This window comes from Perissodus microlepis, chromosome 13 (assembly GCF_051167445.1).
Source record: "Perissodus microlepis isolate ML-2025 ecotype Zambia chromosome 13, ASM5116744v1, whole genome shotgun sequence".
Lineage (NCBI taxonomy): Eukaryota > Metazoa > Chordata > Actinopteri > Cichliformes > Cichlidae > Perissodus > Perissodus microlepis.
Window position 1 is genome coordinate 23,271,720 of NC_140473.1, and position 12,603 is coordinate 23,284,322.

The 12,603-nt window shown below is 39.2% G+C and overlaps 1 protein-coding gene across 1 annotated transcript; it reads left to right on the forward strand.

Moving 5' to 3' along the window:
- The first annotated feature begins 548 nt into the window (after positions 1 to 548).
- LOC146375176 (cytochrome P450 3A56-like) lies at positions 549 to 12,309 on the forward strand. The gene is made up of 13 exons (XM_084949596.1): positions 549 to 1,489; positions 1,643 to 1,736; positions 1,935 to 1,987; positions 2,236 to 2,335; positions 6,845 to 6,953; positions 7,371 to 7,464; positions 7,557 to 7,699; positions 7,815 to 7,939; positions 8,236 to 8,320; positions 10,795 to 10,955; positions 11,060 to 11,286; positions 11,619 to 11,781; positions 11,871 to 12,309. Exons 1-13 carry the CDS (start codon positions 1,422 to 1,424, stop codon positions 11,943 to 11,945), a joined length of 1,497 nt encoding a protein of 498 aa, XP_084805722.1. The 5' UTR covers positions 549 to 1,421; the 3' UTR covers positions 11,946 to 12,309.
- Positions 12,310 to 12,603: the final 294 nt, after the last annotated feature.

The window sequence follows — 12,603 nt, forward strand, 5'->3', positions numbered from 1 at the left end:
CCGAACACGCTTCCCAGAGCGCGTGCCGCGCATTCGTCCACTTCTCCAGCGCTTCCGTTTCGAAGGATTCCAGGGGGGATCACGGCGATGCAGTTCCCCCGGTACCGAAGCCAGAGGCGGCGGGAGTCCTCCACATCGCTCGCTAACGCTGGGGAGCTTCAACAGTGAGTCACGGATATTAAGCAGCATCTGTCGCTCATATACCAACAGGGAGTGGGTTTTTAAAACTAGCAGGGACACCACTAAGAACATAAAACATAAACATTGCAGAACCGAGAGACGGCGTGCCATGACATCCGGCGCCATCTTCATGCAATGGGAGAAAGTAGTTGGCCACAGATCTCTTTGCGTTTACTGTGTTATTGTGGGAAAGGTTACACAAAACTGCAGAGCATGCGCAGCTGTAATAGTTTCACACAAACATCATAAAAAAAGAGAATCGGATAACAAGACTTTTATGTCAAAAGTCAATCACAGACCAACTACATCACATAGCAGCTGTGGAAGGTGGAAAAAATAACTATTATGGGGATTTGGGTGGCTGTAGCTCAGGTGGCAGAGCAAGTCAGCCACTAATCAGAAGGTCGGTGGTTCGATCCCAGGCTGCCTCCTGGCTGCATGCCAAATATCCTTGGGCAAGATACTAACCCCATGTTTGCCTACTGGTGGTAGTCAGAGGGCCCGGTGGTGCCTGTGTCCGGCAGCCTCGCCTCTGTCAGTGCGCCCCAGGGCAGCTGTGGCTACAATGTAGCTTGCTATCGCCAGTGTGTGAATGTGTGTGTGAATGGGTGAATGACTGAATGTAGTGTAAAGCGCTTTGGGGTCCTATGGACTAGAAAAGTGCTATACAAATGCAGGCCATTTACCATAACGAAGAACTTCAGATTCTAACTGCTTTATTATAACCGTGAAGAAATATTAAAATGGTTCAAAACGAAAGCTGATTTACAGAGCAATTTCACACTCACGGCAGAAATATTTTTGTCTTTTAGTTGACCTTCTACCCTGAATGCAACTGAATATCCGACAAGATGAAAACAGATCAGAAATGCGTTTAATAAGAACAACAGCCAAAAAAAAAGAAAAAAAAAGAAAAAGAAAAAAAGAAATTAAACGTTTTAGCTTAAATAAACTTTATTTTGCTTGATTTTCTTGGAGAAGCCATATTTTGCAGGCAGTGGTGATCAGTGTGAAGGCTAAAGTGTCTTTTCTTCTCACTGTGTTTGCACAACAACTGAATGAGAATGCGAAGAAAAAAGGTTTAAAAGCTTCTGACCCGCCTCTAACCCTTTATGGAGCTTATTACATAATCACATTTCTGTCTCATAGACTCCTCCCACCACACAGAGGCAGATGCTTTAAAAACACAGGTTTTCCAGCCTTCTTCCTCACCTGTAGCTTTTTGTCGGAAAGAAGTCGCAATGTTTTTCACGCCGTTTTCAGCAACCACCTGGACTTTGCTGGTCCTGCTTTTCACGCTGATATTACTGTGAGTATTCCTCGACTACTGTTTTGCAAGACAATCAAGCCCTTATCTTATGTCGCCGTCAAACCACCCGTACGTGGAGTTTTGTTTCTCCTGTATTCCCTTTGTTTTAATGTCCAACTGACGATTTCAGATTTTCTCTGTTTTGTGACACAGGTACGGATTATGGCCATATCGGTTCTTCAAAAAGCTGGGGATACCTGGACCGAGGCCCCTGCCTTATATTGGAACGATGCTGGGCATAAGAAAGGTACGCACAGAAACCAAACTCACTTTAGAGACTGGGATACGAGGAGCTGACTGATTTGATCTTGAAGAAGTGAGAAGGACATATTTAATATCCTTATCAATCGTCACTGACCTGCCTGACTTCTCTGTATTTTGAATGCACATGTCCTACTCAGTGGCATATTGACACTAAAACACATTTTCCTATAACTTTTTGCAGGGAATTCTTGGTTTTGACCTAGAGTGTCATGCCAAGTATGGTGACGTCTGGGGGTGAGTATTTCATCAACCAGGAAGTTTACTCATGTTAAAATATGTTTGTGAGCCATGCAATCCCCCCCCCCCCCCCAAAAAAGAAGAAGAAATAAAATTTAAAAAAGAAATAAAATACAACAATTCTGAATTCATTGTCAATAATGCTGCGATCTAAAGCAAAAAAAAACCCAAACAAAAACAAAAAATGTGTTAAACAATTAGTCATTGTGTTATTGTAAAATAAAAGGCTGTTGTCTTTTTTGCAGGTTGTACAATGGACGAACGCCGTTGTTAATGGTGGCCGACCCTGAGATTGTTAAAACCGTGATGGTGAAGGAGTGCTACTCTGTGTTCACCAACCGCAGGGTAAGAAGCTCCTCTTTCTATCATATACCAAAGTGAAAGTTCAGCAAATCAGATGTAGTACAATGCTGACATCTGCTCTCAGATTTCTGTCAAGTTGGATAATTTATTAGATTTCATGAAACCTGTAGCAGTCCCACGGACCAAGGAAGAAATAGAGAGAGCCTCGACGGGTGCAGTAATTTTTACTTTGAGATTCATTCAGAATCTAACAGTGCTGAGGTGCGCCAATGCACCGTGAAAACTAAACAGAAACACAAAATACATTTTCTTAGACGCTTATTACAAATATGAACTCAAATAAAGCAGAAAATACAACAAAATATCAACTAAGCAATCAAATACAACTTAAAACATGTACCTCGCTCCGCATTCCAAGGGCTGCAAATTGTTAATTTCGCTAGAGTCCGGTATCACGCTGCTTCACGCTTCATTGAGAGCTGCCTACTGGGACATGTGCGCCACAAAACCGGTCTGAGCTGGAAGTACAGCTTGCCGCTAACTAAGCAACAGAGCCCTCTACTGGACACTACGCGTAGCTGTTCAGGCTTAGATCAATAAACAAAACTGGACCTTTACAAAACCTTTGGACGTCCTGCCACTCTCCATAGAACGTAAAATGGTAGCAAAACATAGGTACAAATGCTTTTTCACTTTTTTACCTTAACAAAATTGCTAGCAGTGATTTCAAAAGCAACTTGGGAAATGCTGTAGTTTATAGTGTCAGGCCGATGTGTTTAGGAAAACAACAACAACAGCACTACAGGGAAAGACTGTTACCACATGAAATGTAAATGAAGTAATATTAAAATCCAAGAGGCTGGACTTGCAGTAGTTCTCTGTGCTTTACACAAAGAGTTACACTTTTATTACTCAAGGGTTACATCAGCCAACACAGCAGCTGAAGAACATGAAGCAAACCAGGAAACACACTTCACTGTGTCACATAAAAACTAGAGAACAAAAACAGATGTTATCTATCTTACTGTGCATAACAGAATCAAAGCTAATTGCATGAAGGGTTTATGTATTTAAACTAGTGCTGTCAATAGATTAAAAATTAACTAATTAATCTCACAACTTTCTGTAATTAATCATAATTAATCACAATTACTTGGTCAATAGCCTGGTTGATATTACTTTTTTTAAAACTTTAAATTTAAACTTTTAGTTAAGCTTGTAACTGACATTTATGCAATATAATGAAGTAAATGCAGAATAAACACAAAGAATGTGTGCTTAAATTCAAAGAGAATTTGAATAGTTTTCTTCAATCTCTGAACACAGGTTCTCTCCTGTGAAATACAACTTAAAAAAAACCTATATACTAATAGTTAAGTATACACTAATATATAACATATATTAGTTCTGTCAACAGTTAAAATGTTTAATTTGATTTATCACAGGGTTACTGTGGATTAATTTTGATTAATCACGACTAAATATCATTCATTTTTTTTCTATATTAATCGCATTTCATTTTGCATGAGCAAACAGACTCGCGATAAAAGGGAAAATATACGCATCTAACATGTTTATTGAACATCTTGAACATTCATGTTAACAAAAACTCAGTAAACATTTATCAACTCTCTCTGTAACTCTGGAGAGTCACTTCAAGTCCTTGAAACGAGGAACCAAAGCTATGTAAAGCGCATCTTCTAAACGATAGTAACAGGTCTGCAGTTTGTTGCAATCCTCTTGGCAACTGTGTCAGTCAATATTTCCGAGGCAGACTTACTGAACCCCCGATGCTCCGTGAGTGGTTTGCTGCAAGTTGGGTGACGCGTTAGTCAAAGTGCTTGCAGCGCCCCTGGCTAACGTATGGTTCGCGTCAATGTGATAATTTAAGCTGGAAGTGCTTTGATGAAAAGAAAATTCATTCTTGCACAGCGTGCATAATACTTTATGTCGGTCGACTGTTCCGTCTTGTTATCAGGGGCGGATCTAGAGAAATTTTCTTAGGGTGGCATGAGGGTGGCAAAGAAATCAAATGGGGTGGCAAAATCAAAGCATTTTTTTTCCAAACACATATGCAGGTGGTTACATATGGTTAAAATGATTCAAATGCAGTAAGTATGTTTTTCAAATAAATATAGTCTATAACTTAATTATTGTCTGTAGCCCACATAATTACACACTTTAGTTACATAAAACATTTGAGTTTTGATGTTATGTACTGTATAGCCTGTATAATAAATAAATATGTAGCCCGATAAGTATAAAATCCAGAAAGCTACACAACATGGGGCAGTTCATTTAAAAACACAAGTCTAAATTAAGTTTCACACTTTTTTTTGTTAGAAAACAATCACATTGTTACATGCTTAAATTGCACAAAATGTCAGAAATCTGCACTGTCATGAACAAAACTTGAAACCTAATTTTTCATCATTTGTTGGATTAACCCACTGAGGTCTGAAATACAACAAACTCCTTTTGAGTTTACGTTTGTATTTCACCCTCAAATTGTTTTATTTTATTTTTTCCCCTTGCCTTGTTTGGTATCATTCTTTTTTTTTTAGCTCAACTGAATTTAGTTGTTTTTTCACTGACATACTGCATTAGTATTACTTAAAATCCTAGTAGAATTTTTTTACTGTAAAAAAAATAGACATGTTGAGTACATTTTTATAACTTGAAATGCAAATATAATATAATTGTACATTTTGTAAACATATACAACTATTTATCTAAAAATGCAGCCAATACATCTGCTGAGTTTTTAAATTTTGCACAACTATTTAAAAATATTACTAAAACTAAAATGAGAGAACAATCAGGTTTCGCAATAAGATGCCCCACAAATGATGTGTGCCAGTAAAAAAAAAAGTTTGTCCACCAAAAGACAGAGGAGAACAGCACAGGGATAAACCTGCAGGCCTGACAACAGGAGGGGTATCACTCCGCTGGTTTTCTACTTAGTGACAGTTTTTACATTACAAATGTGCCTTTGTGTTCATTAGTGCCCTCACTGACACACAAAGCAAAACGACTACACAAGACAACACAACACACTAACCGTCACAAATCTCCCACATCTAAAAACTCTCTCTCTCTCTCACTCGCTCGCTCTGTCTCGCTGTCGTTACCGTCACTCCCAAAACTCTCCCCTCTTCCTAAACAACCAAATCTCAGTGTTGACTTTTTTTTAATTGGTCGACTTGGTACATTTTTCCACCGATAGGAAAGAGGTGGCTTTTTTCCTTTCTTTACTGTTTTCGCGCTGTCCTTAGAAAACGCTTAAAACACACACACAAACGTGATGACAGTATTTAGAAAAAAGCATGGCTTATATATATTATCATAACTCTGGATTTACTGGCCTGTAATTAAAATTTATAAACTTTGAAGTCCGAACTTTCAATGTGGGCTGAAATAGAGACTCCGCGTGGCTGCAGCTTTTTGCTAACTTAAATCAGTCATGTGATTTGGAGGTGCAGCATGTCCGTGGACCACAGAGGGTTAATAACACTCACCTTCCTTCCATTTACAGAGTGTAACATCCAACCACCTGTGTATAATCTGAAATTCCCATGGTGTTGTTCACTATGCAATATATTCAGTTTTAGCATTTATATTCACTGTTGACTGTAACTATGCTCAAACTGTTAATGCTATCTTATTTTAATAAACAACACTGTCATATGCAAAACTGGGGTGGCACTTGGGGTGGCAAGGGATCATTTTAGGGTGGCACTTGCCACCCTTCTAGATCCGCCCCTGCTTATTATTCTTTTACTACTCAAATTTCCTATCTAGAGGGCCAGTGTGCCTTTATCATCTTCCATATTGAGTTGATTGGTTCAATGCCCGTCACTACCAGATCAACTGCCCATTTGTGCATGTGTGAAGGTAACTCTACTTGGACAAACTGCTCGAAATGCCTAACAAAAACATTTCAGAGATTTTGGGTCATTCTGCACTCCAGATGCGTTAATTGCATTAAAAATTTTAATCGCGTTGACCGCGATGGCAGATTAATTTGCGTTAACGCGTTAATTTTGACAGCCCTAATTTAAACCAATTGAACTCATCACATTATTGTTTCTAGGACAGAAACAATATATAAATATGTTATATAATATATAAATTATATAAATTATCAGCATTGTACTAGTGAGTGGTGTACTTTGAAACAGTTTTCTGACATGTGCTTATTTAATCAATCATCATTAAGCACTGGTAGTAGTTAAGATATTTTTAACAAATATCACATGTTTCCCCGCATCTATATTATCAAACAAACCTGGATAAATATGACGGGTTAATGATTACATTTTACTCGAACCTCTTTACACTGTAGTACTTATTTATGGTGATGTTGGTATTCGCTGTTTGTTTACTTTCCACTGTTGCATGTACCCATGTGTGTCGATCTAGCCAAAGGAAGTTCTATATGAATAATCAACATAGAGCCAACACAGAGAAGATTCCAATTACATTATTATATGTGCAAACCAATGTTGGAAATGTAAGCAAACATTGAGAGTTATTATTTCCTTTTCACAGGATGCTGGTTTTTTCACTGGACCTATGGATGACGCTCTTGTAGTAGTCAAAGATGAAAGGTGGAAACGAATTCGCAACAGCGTGTCTCCATGCTTCACCAGTGGAAGACTTGGTTGATATCATATCTAAAGTTCATTAACCACTTATATCCCAAAAAGTTTGTTTCAGTGGGTGAAAGGTGATGAAACATTTCCCCCACTGTAAACGCTACGTCCAGAAAAAAAGAATCAGCGTTTTGGGATTTCAATACCTGGATGATTGAGCATGCATCAAGACATAACCACTAATGTATATACAAAATGAAGTACAAAAATAAAAGCCAGCAATTCCCATTATATGTTCTTATTTCTTTCACAGACACTGTAAAGACATTGTTAAACTTTTTAAAATAGAGAAAACGAGTTTACAAAAAAAATGTAAAAACATCATCAGTGTGTTTTGATCTGTTTTCTTTCTACATATCTGACAGACATTTAACATATACAGAATATTAATAACATAATTTTCTTATTTTGTCTCCATTATATAAAAAAGGTTTATCCCCTCGTTGCTCGCTATGCAGAACGACTTGTTGCAAAACTTGAGGAAATGAATTTGGATGAACCCATCACTGTCAAACAGTATGTTGTTCATCTGAAATATGCAAACATATTAAATTGTTCATCCTAAAATAAATAATGCACTGATCACTTGTCTTTTCCAACTCTCATAGGTTTGTGGCTCCTTACAGTTTAGACACTGTGACCAGTGCTTCTTTCAGTGTGGAGACAGACTCCATAAACAATCAGAATGATCCAGTTAATGTTCAAGTCCAAAAGTTCCTTAAATTCAATATGTGGCTTTTCTTATTCATAAGTATGTCCTTCTTTTGACTTTTAAAAACTCATTTAATTGATTTGTTTTCAAAAAGCAAACTCAATGGTATCTACAGGATGTCAAATTTTGCTTATTCGGTCTGGTCTCCTTTCAGTGGCAGTTCCCTTTGGTGGACGTCTGGCAAAGTTTCTGAATATGGAAATCACACCCAAGGACAATGTTGACTTTTTCTACAACATCCTCAAGAAATTTAAAAACCAGCATCATGAAGACAAATCTGTAAGCATTAAATTGACAAGGACATGAAACTAGTCACAGAGGCCATCAGCTCATCAGAAATGTTTATAGACATGAGAGACAAGAGAAGGTTGTTTTCCACATACATCTAGCTTTGAAACCACAGGACTCGCTCCCTGTAAGCTACAGGAAAATAATTTAGGGCAATACCTGGAATCATTTGCCATTTTTTATATACAGTCTATGCACACCGCAAACATTATTGATATTTTTCTTCTGCTGTTGACTCTCAATCATCCACATGTGAGCACATTTGAATATTGTCTTTTCTGATGTAGGCTCGAGCAGACTTCCTGCAGGTGTTGATCCAGAGTGAGATCCCAGAAAAGACGTATAAGAACGATGAAGAACAGCCAAGTAAAGGTATGTGTTTACCACAGAAGTAATCCAGAATAACCCAGTCACCTATGTCACATTTACTTTAGACAACTCAGGATCAAGGGTTTAACACACACATTTTTCTCATGACATCAATCTGCTCATATGTCTCAAAAGACCAGTCAGTCAGTATCATATATTATAAACCAGGAGCTTGATGATAATCAGCTGAAGGGCTCTACACATCACCATGACAGCCCTGTAAATATTTATAGAACCATCCTAGCTATTGTAACATTTTTGATAATCTGGCTATAAAAAATTACATTAACCAAGTTGGATCTCAGGTCAACATGTACCCCTTCAGCCAGAATGTAAACTACAGAAGACAAGAATCAAGGTTAAGGGTGTGCATTGGTGCCAATGCATACCCTTAACTAAATGTACAGTTTCACTGAGCAACTTTTCAGCTGCCCTGTAGCACACACACCTCCTACCTCAGGTCCCAGCACATCCTTTATCAGGGAGCCATGACTGGATGATGGAGCTCAGGTGTGTGCAGCCTCTGACACCACACCCTGAACCTGCTGCTACACCCTTCCCCTGCAGCTGAGCCACAAACCACACTCCATCACAGAAAGTTTTAGTATTAATCTTAAAAGCATAGAAAAATAATACAAGAACAGGGAAGTCTGTTCTTGTATCTTTTTATTAAAAATGATGCAGTTTAATGTGTCATTGCACTCTGAAATGAAACGAATGAATATTACAAATATGCAGTTGGAGTTTAAAAAAAAGAAATCATGGAATCAATTTATGAACCAAAATGTATTCTAAACTTTTTAATCATCAAAGCAGCCACCTTTGACAGATATAACAGCTGGACACACCCGTGGCATTCTTTCTACAATAAAACAAAAAATATCAAATATTCTTTTAGAAAGTTCTTCTCATATCTGATGCAGAGGTTCCCATAAATGAGTGGCACTTGTATGTTGCTTTGGTTTCACTCTTCTGCCCAGTCCAACCCAAACCAAAGGTTTGAGTCTGGAGACTGTGTTGCCCACTTCCTGATTTCAAGGTTACATCTTGTTCTTTTTTTCCTGAGGCAGTCTGGCAATGCTTGGACTTATGTTTTGGGTCATTACCTTGCTGTAGGATGAACCCCTGACCAACTAGGTTCATACCAGAGGGTGTTGCATGCCGCTGCAGAATGTTGTGGTAGTTGTTTTGGTTCAGGGTGCCTCTCCCTCTGTACAAGTCAGCCCCAGACCATCAATCTTCCTCCTCCATGTTTGACAGTTGATGCCACACACTGTGGAACCGAAAATTCGCCTTCTTGATGGTGTACAAATGTCCTGCATGATGAACTGAAGATTTCAAATTTGGATTCATCAGTCCATACCTTCTTCCAGTCTTCAAATAGTCCAATGGTGGTGTTTCATGACCGAGGCAAGCCTCTTTGTCTTGTTCCAACGTCTTAGCGACTTAGCGTCTTGCGTCAACTCGCCCTGTCATGCCTGCAGCTTGAAGTCTTCTCTGTACATTTGAAACTGAGACTTGCTTACTGCTGTTAGGGTCAACCTGCGTGGACCCAGGTAGCAGATCACACAGACACTTTAAGCTACAGCGTAAATGATTTCTTTACAATAACACAGTTCTGGGATTGCCGTTATAACTGGTGGAGGACTCAAACAGTCTATGGGAAGGCAAGGGAGCAGCGATTAGAGAATAGACACCGTGAGAGGAAGACGAGGACTATGTGAGGTGAGAAAGTTGGAGAGCTTACTTGCCACAAGTTTGGTGACAGGCTGGGCCAGGGGGTGTGAGGAGCTGGTGGATTAGGCAAATAGAGTGCGGGCTGGTGATGGTGCAGGCTGATGAGGGTGACCAATATTCAGAAAGAGACCAACACGTTACCACTTCTGGATGAGGCAATACTCTGACACCAGCTGCGCTGCTCCTCAAATAGCCCCAGCTGATGATGCCTGATGCCCTGCAGGTATGCCAGGGAATCCAATAGATCACAGTCCTGCCCGTCTGCACTGAAAAAGGGAAATGACAGGACAGCAACAACACACACCATCCCAACTCCTAATAACTACAACCACTATTAAGCTGTGTTCCTGTGAGCTGCCTATCATGCAAGCTGTTAACTCTCAGAAACTTGTCCTCGAATTCAGTCGTTTCTTTGGGTCTGACTTTGTTTACAATTTCTCTGTAAAAAAAACACCTACATTTTTAAGTGTTATGATAGTCTGTCTCTCTTCCATCTTAATTGCCTTTTTCTTGCCATTTTTGTAGTAACACACTACTTTCTGCAGTACAACACTGTTAAACTGATGCTCATGAGGGTATGGTACCACAGTGTGTTCCAAGACTCCAGAAAATTCAGAACGCCTGTAGGAATTAGTAGCACCAGCTTTAACCCTAACCCTAACTCTAACTGCCCGCAGGGGCGAGAAAGTACTAGCTACTGATTACGCTTAAATAAGATAATTAATTATGTTTTTTCATAGGTTTGACTGAACATGAGATGCTTTCCCAGGCCTTGGTCTTCATCTTTGGAGGCTACGAGACCACCAGTACCACTCTAACTAACATCCTTTATAATCTGGCCACCAACCCTGATGCGTTGCAGACCTTACACAAAGAAATTGATGCTAACCTGAAGAAAGATGTACAGTAATTCATCACATAATTTGTTGCCATCCTTGATTCGGTGGTGGACGCCATTTGCATATTTTGTTTTTATGTTTGCCTTCTTCTTTATATTTTGCCTAGGCACCCATTTCATATGAAGAGCTGACCGGTCTACAGTACCTGGACCAAGTTATACTTGAATCAATGCGACTGTTTCCCACTGCCCCTCGCCTCAACAGGGTGTGCAAAAAAACTGTGCAAGTGAATGGACTCACCATCCCTGAAGGAACCACAATTAGGATTCCTGCGTGGGTGTTGCACAAAGACCCACGCTACTGGGACTCACCTGAGCTTTTCAGACCAGAGAGGTAAATGTGCGTGTAGGTGTGTCATCACAAGGTTATAAAGAACCTGGTCATCCTGTAATTAGTGAAACCTGGGACATTATGCTTTGCTTTATCTTTGCTAGATCTTTCGGATGTTTTATCCATTATAGCTTCCACCTAAGTACGGCTTTGATCATAGGTTTTTCCCTGCTGTAAGATCTAACTGGCCAGTGGGTCCCTAATCCCTGCTTAGATGGTTTGGCATCTTTACGTTGTAGGTCTACAGACTGCCTAAAAATCATGGCTCAATACAATGAGAATTATTTGATTATACATATCTACATTTTTAAAGTTTGTTTGATCTGTATCTGCAGGTTTAGTAAAGACAACATGGAAGAGGTGAACCCATACGCGTTCATGCCATTTGGACTCGGCCCTCGTAACTGCGTTGGGATGCGCTACGCCCTCCTCGTCATGAAGATGGTTATTGTCCGTCTCTTGCAGAAGTACACTTTGGAAACATGCAAAGAGACAATGGTAAGAGCAGCAATCCTCCACATTCAGACTGTCATGGTACTCTGCTGTCCTGTCACTGATGTTACATCCAATTCTTTTCTTTTTTTTAGATTCCACTTGAGTTTAACTGGAAGTTTCAGCCAGTTCAGCCTGTAAAACTCAAGTTTGTTCCCAGAAATAAGTAGTCTAAGAGGGAACATCTCCATCCTATCAAAAAAAAAATCCTATCAAACATTTTATTGTATGATTTTCTTTTAATGTGAGGCAAGTGCTGCCATAAGGGTATTCATCGTTTTTCTGCTGCTTAACTGTAAAATGTTAAATCAGTGCAGTGTAAATATTTGAATTTTCTTGCAATATTAATAAATCAAATGTATTTTAATTACTTTTCTTTAAATTGTGTTGAACTTTTTTCAAAAAGCTAACTTTACTAATGGTTTACTGTATGAATTTCCTGATAACCATCTTTGATTTGTGCAAACATATTATTCTGTGACACTTGATCTTTAGGTTTGCCTTTGTTAATTTTGTCTTGTTTTCTGTCATGCATGAGCTTTATACAAATGAATAAATAAAATTACAGTTTGAAATCTAGAGACTTATGAGAATATCTCTTGGGACAGTTAAGTCCATGAAATAAGCTGCTGGCAGCTATACACGTCTCATTGATGGCTGTAGTCTTATTAGTGGTTTTACCATCACAGCTAGTCAGGTTTCCAAAGGCATAGGGTCTTGTGGGCTAGTCAGAGCGGACACTCCATTTTCCCTCCTGCATCCAGTCTTGAGTCTTGTAGACCGATAGCCTCTCTGGCTTTCAGGCATGAATGCTCACATTTTACAAAG